The sequence below is a fragment of the Pelecanus crispus genome, chromosome 11, assembly GCF_030463565.1.
Source record: "Pelecanus crispus isolate bPelCri1 chromosome 11, bPelCri1.pri, whole genome shotgun sequence".
NCBI lineage: Eukaryota > Metazoa > Chordata > Aves > Pelecaniformes > Pelecanidae > Pelecanus > Pelecanus crispus.
The window spans coordinates 7,375,505-7,386,874 of NC_134653.1; the positions used below are offsets into that span (position 1 = coordinate 7,375,505).

Sequence of the window (11,370 nt, forward strand, 5' to 3'; positions counted from 1 at the left end):
CATGTGAGTAAGGAGAGCAGCACAGGCTGTTTACCCCTCAAGGTTTTCAGGAGGTTCTCAGAATCCTTATAAGCTCTTTTGGCATTGAAGACTGAGCTCACAAGCCCTGATTCAAAGCACTTAGTCAACGTGACCAAGAACTTTATGGCCCGAGGCACATTAAATCTAAACTGAAATTAAAAGGATCTGCTGTCTCGGGAGCTAGGAGCTCTGTCCTGAGGCTCCCCTGAGGAATACTTCTCTGTCTTTAAGCAAAAATACTGCAATGTAAACAAGACCTGAAATATAGTGGTATCCAACCTGGTAGAAGAGCAATGGAGAATTTCCTAATCCCTGCTGTAGTTCAGCTCTTTCTCTGGATCATGTTAAAGCTGTCCCTTACTGGGATGGCTTTTGTCCCTCCTCTGCAAAGATACTGTTGAGATGACTGTAGATTTAGTGAAAGAATATGCCCCTTAGGGCTCATTCATTAGCTGTGTACTGTGGATTTTGTGGAGTGTGCAAGGCTCTCTGCAGTGTGCTTTCAGGAAGAGGCAACTTTAAGCACATGAGTTTTTTTCTTCTGAATTTCAGTTATTTGGTCCTTCGAATACACAAGATTTGCCAACTGTAAGGACTTAAAGAGAGCTTTCCATGGGGGATTTTCCTGATCTCCATGATAAACTCCCTTCTCTCGTGTCCCAGTTTGCTCCAAGTTTTATTTCTTGCTCAGAAGTTGTTGCCCTAGCTGGCCACAGCTGCTCGCCCAGCCCTGGTCACAGCATTAGTTATGAGACTTCAGTGATGATGTCTGTCTCAGCCTTTTGCTTGGTCTGGTTACTTCAGTATCTACAGAATGTTTTCACAAAGAAGCAGATGGTGGTAGGAGTAATTGGGCCGTAAAACAACATTAACAGCTAAAAACGATTTTCACCAGAAAGGATTTTGTGGGCAGGGTGAGGGAGGTTCAGCACTGTTTTCTTGTTTTCTCTCCTGTGCATTCAACCCTGCCCCTGCTGTAGGTGGTAGCGCTCTGCACTGTCTGCTTCCAGGAGATGAGCCCTGTCAGGTCAGTCACAAACATGAACAGTTGATGAATAACCCATTATAGAGTCACTTTTATGTTGACTCAGTGGACGTTTCCTGGCTTCAGAGAGAGTCAAGATAATGGCTAGCTTTGTAGAAGGGATCTCTAAAATGCAACATTTTTTTTCCTTTGTGACTTTTATTGCTTTGTATGCTGACATGTCTGAGGGAGGAAAACAGTGCCTTGTTGCCAATAATCCACAGTGCTTGGCACAGACGGTCTTTAAAATCTGGCACCGTGATGAATATTAATTCAGTTGTTTTCCCACAGAAGCTACTGATTAGTCAAGGCCAAGTATCACTGAGATGATTCATTAAAACGCGGCATCTGAGCCCACCTTTACTGACCAGATCAGCTTTTTGTCACCGCTACGACAGGTGGACTGATTGTCTAATAAAAGGGGCATCTAAAACCCTAGGAAAGGAGTAAAGATAAAAATGCAGAGGGACCCCAAAAGCTAAGCTGCGGTGCAACTGCTTTCCAGCTTTCTGGGCATGGAGCCAGGACAACTAGCCAAGGAGGATCACACCCCAGGCAAGGGGCTCCTCCCATGGTTCAGACCTTGTATCCTTACCCCTGTGTCACCATCCCTGTGCTCCCAGGCTTCCCAGTCCCACTTGGCAACTGGGTGGTATAGAAGAGAAGCACGGGACTACCGTGGCATCGAGGCTGGGGAGCACAGAGGCCACTGTGGTGTTCCCCCATCTGATGATGGGGGATGATGATGACTGTGGATGAAGTCTTGAGTCCCCCAACACATGAATACACCTCTGTCAGACACCTAGCCTGATGTTAGCTCTGCTGCTGTGGCTCAAGGGCAACATTCTGAAGTCAAAAGACTATAAAACTTCATGTTGTGATTCTGAAAAGCCTTTCAACTGGAAAGGCTTACTGAAAAAAATCCCACTTTTTTATTCTTTGTGCAAAGCCCGCTTTGTTTTGCATAGGTATTGCAGGGCTATCCATGCATGAAGCAAATTGCAGCTGGTGCAGTGTATTCTGCTTCTTTTGGCTTTTCACTATGTTTACTGGTCTCTCTCTGCCCGAATCTTGTCTTGTTCCATCTACTAAAAACATTTCTTTTACTTCAAGGGGAATGCATTAGGTACAGCACAGGTTTAATGCAGACTGTATCAAAGAAACAGTGAAGGGGAAGGTTGCCTGAGATACTGCAATAAGAGCATGAACAAACGATTGAAAAGGTCTTCCCATGTCAAACATCTATGATTTTAAATACGAAATGATCAAGGCAAAGGCGTTTCCTGGTGATTAATGATGGGCTGGGTGTAGTCATGTCTGGGCCTTAACCCTGGCCTCTTGCATGTCCCTAGGAAATGCCCTGTGGCTCAGTTGTTTCTGCTGTTTCAACCTACACTTGGTTTATGATTGATTGTCATTTTTTAAAGTACCTTTATGTTTGTGACTATTTTGGTGACTGCTCTAGACAGCTTTGTTCCTCTATCTCGGGTCTGGATGTTATTCCTGAACTAATACAGTTGTGCCTCGGTAGCATAAGTGGTGGAAGTTTAGACATACGTAGAAGTCTTAATGCAGGTGTGATATAGCTGGTACACATGGCAAACTGCAGATTGTTTGGTATCAAGTGTGGCTGTAGAGCTAATGTATAGGATTTGTGCCAGCTGGGTAGCAACATTTACTTTCCATCTTTACTAGATTTCAGTGTGCATTAGTGTTGTTGAGAATTATGGCCAATAAGAATATGATGCATTAATGTTATAATGTTACGATGACGATGTAATGATAATCATAGACATTGTCACTGCTGTTGTTTCAGTGTAAAGGCACTTTCTGCAGCACTGCTCTCCCTCAGGGAATTTGTATGGGTACCACGCTGCACCCATTCCTACTGTAACGCTGCCTTTTGAGCTCATTTGACATTGCACTATTAATCCTAAAGATAACTCCCAAGGTGCTGGCTTTCTGAAAATCCGCTGAAATCAGTGGCACTCAAGATTTCCAGAGTCATGGCCCAATTTAAACAGCTGAATGCATAGAAGTTGTATATTTGTTTTCTAAAGCTGACAGTAGCTCATGGTTTTGTCTTGGGCATTGGCATTGTCTCATCTCTGCACTGTAATCTGCAGTGAACCCTAACTGGATGCAGAAACAAACTCACTTGCTAGCGATAAGCAAACCAAGCAACCACCACCTTTTCAGTCAATGCAAACCTGGGGTCTGTTCTTGTAGCCCTTACCCGCTCAACAGGCATTACAACAGCCGCATCATAAATGATAGTCATAAAAGTGAAGTTTGCTGAACTGGACCAAAGTTGCTTGAGGTTTCACATCAGCAATTTAAATGATCATTTTTTAAAGCGGAGGGTGAAATATTAGCTGACAGATCTTAGCAGGTCTCGCAGATTCACTAGGTGATCGCTGTTTCCAGGAGTTTTGTAGCATCGGGACCTATAGCTTTTGACTCTTCTTAATTTAAGGTGATGATTTGGAGATGCTCTATGAGTGATTTAATTGCATGCGTGAACCAGTAAGCAGGCAGATATGACCAAATAAGGTGTAACTTACCATGGTTGTAGCTATGGTAGTGTAAGAACATTGCTCAGACAGTGTTTGTACATAGGTAAATGGTATGTTTTATTAGATGTATCTGGAGAAATAGGCAACTTGGAGAAAGGCATGTGTGCCCAAAAGCTCTTCTCTCTTTTCTAGTTATGCTAGTTGATCTAATAAAAGATATTACTTCCACAAACCTTGTCCTGCCTGCAATTAAATAAAATACTCCCAGAATCATACCGTGTGAAAGATCTTTTAATTCATTTCAGATCTGCTATAGCCTCCATTAAAACCAATAGGAGTCTCTATAGGCAGTCCTGTTTGCTTCGCTGTGTGAACAGGAGCATTTTATACCGCTTCACAGCCTCTTCGTTCGTCTTTTGTAGTAACTTAGCAAAGATTTAATAGCGACATATAATGAGGGTTTGCTTGACTGTGGAGTGAAGGGAAACTTATCTTTTGAATGTGTGAATTATGGAGTGTGCGGATTAACAAAGTGAGAAAGAGCAAAGGCATGTTCATAATAGCAATCGATAGAGTTAATAGCAATAGCAGATGGATTGGCCTGACCTTTTCCATCTCTAATTCTATAGACTGGGCTGCTCTTCTCTAGTGGATGGTGAAGAGGAAAACAAAATAGGCTAGAAAAACTTTCTAAGCTCAAAACTAGGATAAAAATGTAACATTTTGAGGGCATGGGGAAAAAAACTGTCTTCTGTGCTTTTCTTTAAAAAAGAAGTAAAAAAATATGAAATAAAAATGGAAAGAGAATTAGTAACTTCCTGCTTATGAAAATTAAAATTCTTTTCCTTAAAAAGCAGTAATTTTTTCTGTATACTTAGTGTATCAAAAGGACATAGATATTGATGTTGCATACACTCATGGTAGAATAAATATTCTTCAATTTTAATAAAGATAAGTATGTCCTTTATTACAGATGGAACCTCACTATATTTTTTACTGATTGCTGTATCTTTAAAATGGGAGGTTAGACCAGCAAAACCAAAACATCAACAAGATTGGCTTTTAAATCAAAAACTTTTTAAAACAGTGCTGAATTCCCCTTCCCACCCCCTGCCCCTGGCGAAGGACCATACTGCACAGCCTGTCCCACCCAGAGGTGACATGGATACATCACTGTCCACCACATCTTGCCTTGTGCTGCCTGGGAATGGTCCAATCCGATCCGCTGAGCTGGAATACGGGAAAAAATACAGGATTTCAGTTTTTAGCGTCATGAACACTTGCCTTTTGTAGCCAGGCTACTTAGGCCAACTTCTGGCTATAGGATTCATACTCAAATATAAAAATAGGGCTCCTGCAGCAGTTAGTGCTTATAAGTACATTAGGATAAGGCCTGGGAATCTCAATGTTGATCCAGATGGGTCACTGTCTTTCCGCTGTAGGATGTCTCACTCATGTGTATGGTCCGATAGTTTAAAAGTGAAACATTTATCAAAATCTCATTACTTTGGAGAGGATGGGAGCTCATGGATTATAAACCTTAATTTATTTTTTATATCTTAAATTATGGTGCCGTATCTAAGCCATAAATTTTTACAAAACAAACTGCTGATGCATTTGAAAGACATGAATAAGTACTCTCAGCACCGTGACAGAGCACTGATAGAGGGAGTGAGCAGGTGCGTGGGGTGAGGATGGCAGAGAGGTGGTGATGGCACATTGCTTTTGGAACTGCTACTCTTGTTGTTTTTGCAATAAGATGCCCGTATTTACTTGGAGGAGAGGAGAGAAGGTTAATGATATCGGTTCCTGGGAATACAGGCACTCCCCAGTGACTGAAAGGGAATATTCCTGGATCCACTGAAGATCATCATTTCACTCCCAAGTGTCTGCTAGCAGAAAGACATGCCTGTCTGCTTTCAGTTTAATATCATCGCAAAGTCCTGATTTATTAAATGGTGTCAAACTTCTTGACAGTCTTTGAGCCTGTGCTCTGTAGGTTTCGCGCAGTGGTGTAGGAGGCTGAAATGGCTATCGGTGTACAAGACAGTATTTTAAATTGAGCAGCACTAAATAGCCTGACCCTGCAAATCTAGGATCGTGCAGTTTATTTCAGAGAGACTGACCTTGCCAAGTTTTGTGTGCCGCTTAAGGGGAAATCTTTCCAATTGAGACAAAATGCTTTTTGGGGGTGAGAGTGATAAGGCCCTTGAATCCTTGCTAGGTAATGCCCATACCTCCCGGGACAGGGCTCAGAAGATTTATTCAGCTGTATCGTTTATAAGACGTAGGGTTTGCTAAAGCACAAGAAGGACAGAAAGCTCAAGAACTGCGTTGGAAAGATTTGACAAGTAAAGTAAAATAAAATACAGCCATGAAACCTGTGATGGGAACAAGGGTAGGGGTCAGCATTGAATTAATTTACTACTTCATTAAGACTATGGATAATAAGGGATTGTTTCTGCAGTATTTTATTCTGTAGTATTTTATTCTGTAGTATTTTATTTTATTCTTTATTACTTTATTTCTGTATTATTTTTGCCCTGGTTACACTGGTCGTTTACAATTGGACTCTTCCTCTAATACAGTCAGAATAGCATTGTTCCCAGAGATAAGACACGCAAAGTGAAGGTGATAGAGATAGATAATTATAAATACATCTTCTTTGTTTCATGGTCTGGACAGTCTTCCCGTGAAGGTCACTGTGACAATGCTCCAGGATGTACTTGTGGAGCTGGTGACTTGCGCAACAAGAGGCCAAACGGCATAATCAGATCTTACATCTGGGTGCTCGCTGTCAGGGTTTCAGGAAACTTCTTTTGCTCCGTGATAGACCTGTTCTCACTGGGCAACGGGAAAAGCCTATGTGACTGTTAAAACAAGAGTGGAAAAATACGTATCTGGAATATGCATTGCTTTATCCTGCCAAGCCAAGTGTTTATTGTGGAGGCCAGACACATCTGTCCTCCTCCAACAGATATCATGGTGTTTCTTGGATTAAAAAGACCGACTGTAGTGGAACAGTGGAAGAAATTGCTTCAGAAGACCGACTTACTGGAGTCCTATATCATATGGACCCTTTCAAAAAAATATTAGCCACAATAAAAGCTGATACTTGGGGAGATGAAAGCAATATTGCTTGATGTTGTGATTACCTTTATGGCAACATGCTCAAGGTGGGCAGTAGGGAATTGAGTCCTTTCTCTCTTTGACCTGGGCGGTCAATATGATTACTTTGGGGATTTTTTTTTGTTTTATGTAATAAAACATCTGTAATAAAAGTTTAAAAAAAAATAGTTTTGGGACAGAGACTGGAGACATGGATTGCAGACAGCTATTTGGGTCAAGGGGTTAGGTTTTTGCCAGGCTCCAGATGGGGACGGAGAGGAGGACAGGGGCTGGAAGCGGTTCTGAAGCTGATGCCGTCTACAGTGCACAGGCAGTAAGAACAGCATCCATTTAGCGAGCTGCACCTGATCTGAAGTTTGGCAAGGGAGAGGTCCATATACACATTATTCTGTGTATGGGGTATTTCCAAGAATGCTGCTTATGAATGTGTGTTTGTTCTGAAAACTTGCAGTAAGTGTGAATAACAACTCATTACACTATCTCTGCATTTTCATGCCTTTGCAGATTTACTGGAAGATCTTGGAAAACAGCAGCTTTGGCGGAACAATTTAGTTATATCAAGGATAAGGAATTTTTGCTGGAAACTTGACAGGCACCAAATCACTTACTTATATCCAGTTCTTTCAGTTACTTCTGTGGACAGCCTTACACTTGCTGTGGACAGTTTTATGTGCACAGCATGTTTTAATGGTAGATAAATCCCCAAACAAACCCCACAAAGGACCAAACCTGACCTTCCCCTGTATGTTTGGCTTAACAACCTTGTCCAGTTCAGGTACCCTTGCTCATGCACATTGTGCCAAGCACATGGTTCTGTATCTTCTGCCATCAGCTGCCTGGCACATTAAGAGTGAAAGCACTGAAGCCGAGAAGAGTTTTGTGATTGTTTTCAAATGGTTGTGAATTTACAGCCTTGGTATTTCTTCAGTATTTTTGTAATACTGATATGCATGATGGGGTGGAATGGTAAATTGTCATGACTAATGTAACGTGTTGACAGTCTGATATCTAGGGATTTGTACTAAGCACAGGTTACTGCTAATGGGCAAAATGAGAAATTATAACTTCTAACATGTCAGATTAGTTTGATGTACATCCAAGTCTGTATAAAAACCATCAGATGCTTAGCATGTATCAAACAATACTTGCACATTATTTGATTTTTGCTTCTGGTCCCTGGCATCAGCAGAAATAAGATTTACCTCTTCATTTATATAGCACATAAAGGTTACATTATAAGTTAGCCTAGAGAGTGGCCCAGCAATTTGTAAAGTATATGGGCTTAAAAATAACCCTGTTATGAAATAGGACATGATGCAATACAGCAGTATTACAGCAGCTTAGTAGTGCTTGTTCAGAAGAAAGCAAATGATGATCATTTGCTACATAATAATGGATATTCTACCACCTTTGGTTATTCCTGGGCCCCTCAGGTCCTAGAAAAATGAAAGCCAGACCTGAAGCAGCCTTACGTTGCTGTTCAGATTTGCAATGCAATGACAATGTTTGGGATACTATAAGGTATATTTAAACACAGTGCAAAGGTGAAGGGCTGGCTCTGCAGGGTGCTCAGTGCCTCTAACTGCATTGAAGCCAAGGTGTATCAGGGTGCTCAGTGTCTCCTCAAGCCCCCCACCACACAAGTTTCTTCTGGTACAAGGAAGGATGTTTGCAGCCAGTGAATCTGCACTGAATACCCTGCACTGGAGGGAGGTTTATGCTCCAAGCTGGGGTGGTCCTGCAGCTGGTTCCAGGCACTGACAGCGCCGACGAACCAAGCAACTCAAGACTTGGGTGTTAAACTGCAGAGTGAGGGCTGTGATATTTTGCAATAACTGGCATCAACCTTCCGAGCGTAGTCCACATTACTGTGTCTCCTCCCCTTCCCTGTCCTGGTTGGGACAGGATCAGCCCCCACGCATTACTTTCCAAGCTGAAAATCTTAAAAAACCATTATTGATGCTCTCCAACTGCACTGTCGAAAAATGGCTCTCCAGTCTATTTAAAAATCTTGGCTTTTAAAAATCTTTGTAATTTCAGTTCAATTCAAAATATGTTAACATTTTGCCTTTTCCTATGCTTTAGGTTTGGACTCAGAAGATAATTTCATATGTTACTGTAATTTTTTTCCAGAAAAGCAGATACCTTCTCTATTCCTTTACTTTACATAAAGCTTTATGCCACAATAATTTAAGATTTCCTCCAGGTTAGAATATTTCTGCCTGTAAAACCTCTTTGAAGGTTTAAATAGACTGTAACTGAGTTTTGGCATGTATTAGCACGTGTCAAGTACAGCAGTTATTAAGGGTAGTGGAGACAAGACACATTCCATCTCTCCAGCAACTGACTCGCAGGTGTCCAGATCACTACAGGCCACAAGCGGGTAAAACCACTAAAAAAAATCACCCTTGGTTGCAACAAGCATCAAAAACTCCCTTTACCAACCATTTCAGCAATAGATCCAGTGAATGATCAGGTAAGGCATAAACTCTAGTTGCTGTTCTACAAAATCATGTCCCAAGACCATGACTGGAAAAATTGCCTTTTTATTCCTTATGATGTACATTTTCTCTGCATCTCTTGTAAGGTTCTGCTTCCATCCAGAACATATTTATAAACTATATCAAAGCATATATTTGCACAGCATGATCTGCATTAGTTCAACAGGATTTACTGAATTCTGTCCCGTTCCTCTTCTGTGTGAGCTGAATCTGTCTGCATCCAAACAATTCATAAGAGAGAAATCAAGTTTGTGATACTGATGGATTTTTTTAATTCTTTAATTCCTTTCATTCATATATAATGTCATCTCTCCCACAGCAGAACTAAAGGAGTGTAACATGCAAAAAGAAATACTCAGAACTCGATACTTTTTAAAGCATAACAGATTTAAGCAAAGCCAACTGACTTTCTGCACTTCTCTTCCCAGGGCACAGCTTCTGTTCTGCAGCGCAGGTCTGACAACGAGGAGTACGTTGAAGTTGGAAGACTTGGTCCGTCGGATTATTTTGGTAAGAAAATTCAGCTTAAGCATGGTTCAGAAAGACTGGCACATGGAGTTGTATCAAGTAGTTATTGTTTTAATTAGTGTTCTACTCTTTTACAAGCGAGGGGTTATGCATAGGTCAGCTGCTGCTTTCAGCGATGCTGAGAGATTTCACTGAAGCTGAAACCATTCCTTGGTTACACCAGTGTAGCTGACAGGAGACAGATCCAGAATCAGCAAAAGAGTCTGAAAGCATTTGTTTTCAAAAGCATTTTACACGCATGCATTATGCATGTGTAATGCATTTGTACTGTCAACAGAATTATGTAAAGTGTCTATCAAGATATATATAAAAGGAGATGTTCTACAACCAAAGCAACCGGAGGGTGGCTAGAATATGCACCCTCCGAAAAAGAGGCACAGGGCGTGTGACAGCGTATTTATCCCTATTTCCAGGTGAGATAGCGTTACTGCTCAATCGGCCCCGGGCTGCTACGGTGGTGGCACGTGGACCTCTGAAGTGCGTAAAGCTGGATCGGCCCCGCTTTGAACGAGTGCTCGGTCCTTGTTCTGAAATCCTCAAGAGAAACATTCAGAGATACAACAGTTTCATTTCACTCACCGTCTAAATGATTCCTTCTGGAAAGCTGCCTTTGTGTGACCTTGTGCACTTAAATTTGCTCTGTGCAGCTCCATAGCTTTATGAAGAAAAACATAAGAAGTGTGCATTTTCTGTGTATTTTTTCTGTTTATGTCACGTAGTGGATGTCAGTTCAAATCTCATGTACCGTGTAAGTAGGAAGACAACTGTTTGGATAAGACTAGCTTTGGGGAAGATTAGGCTCTTGGTTTGCAGGCAAGATTTCTACCTATTGCTGGATCATACAGTTTAAAACTCTGTTTTTAACTATCTAAAATACATATTAATTTCTATTTCCCTCATTATCTTTAAAGTTGGTCTTATTCACCTTTTGTCAAGCTGCTTTGATCAAGTGATGTCCCTTCTACCTGTCACTTTTAAAAGACTTTTCACTGGTTAGGGACTGGAGGTTTCTGAAATCCCACGGGGTGAGTGGCAGTCGTGCAGTTTAAGAGGGAAGGTTGGAGGAAGGTTTTGATCATTCCAGCAAGCCAGGGAAAAGTAGAGCTTTTGAGTCATTTTGTTTGTGGCTTAGATACAGGGGCCATATTCCTCCACATTACAAGCCCTTTCAGGTCTGCTTTGTAGGATAAGCTAAGCCAAACAGCCTGCTCCAGTCTTCTGTGTGGAGGTGAAGGGACAATGGTTTGTAAGAATTCAGATGGAGCCTTTAGTCCTCAGCTTTTTTTAAATGAAGGTTTGCATTAGATCCCTTAAAAGTCCAATGGGAACTTTTCCACTGAATTAAGTGGGCTTTGAAACATTTATCGGCAGCAGAGTGTCCTCAGCCACTTCTCTGACTATTATATGAAATACTGAAGAGATGATGTCAGGTGTACATCAGGGGCAACAACAGCAGTTTGTTTTTAATAAGGTCCACTTCATTAAATTCAAACGCCTTTCCTTTAGTATATGACTACATTTTAGGATTTTTTAGGATTTTCTGAAAGCCAAACATATTCTTCAAAATGCTGCCTCTGCTCCGAAAGACATGTATTACATACGAAAAAGCACCAGGATCTTGCAAGAAGCTCCTCGAGCCCAGTTCCCTGCA

The 11,370-nt window shown here is 41.4% G+C and overlaps 1 protein-coding gene across 1 annotated transcript in view; it reads left to right on the forward strand.

Moving 5' to 3' along the window:
- The window catches only part of PRKAR1B (protein kinase cAMP-dependent type I regulatory subunit beta), a 99,837-nt gene extending 89,532 nt beyond the window's left edge, over positions 1-10,305 (forward strand). Inside the window, exons 9-10 of the mRNA XM_075718679.1 lie at positions 9,620-9,701; positions 10,133-10,305. Coding sequence (XP_075574794.1) covers positions 9,620-9,701; positions 10,133-10,305 — 255 coding nt within the window. The remainder of the gene's footprint in view (positions 1-9,619; positions 9,702-10,132) is intronic.
- The last annotated feature ends 1,065 nt before the right edge of the window (positions 10,306-11,370 follow it).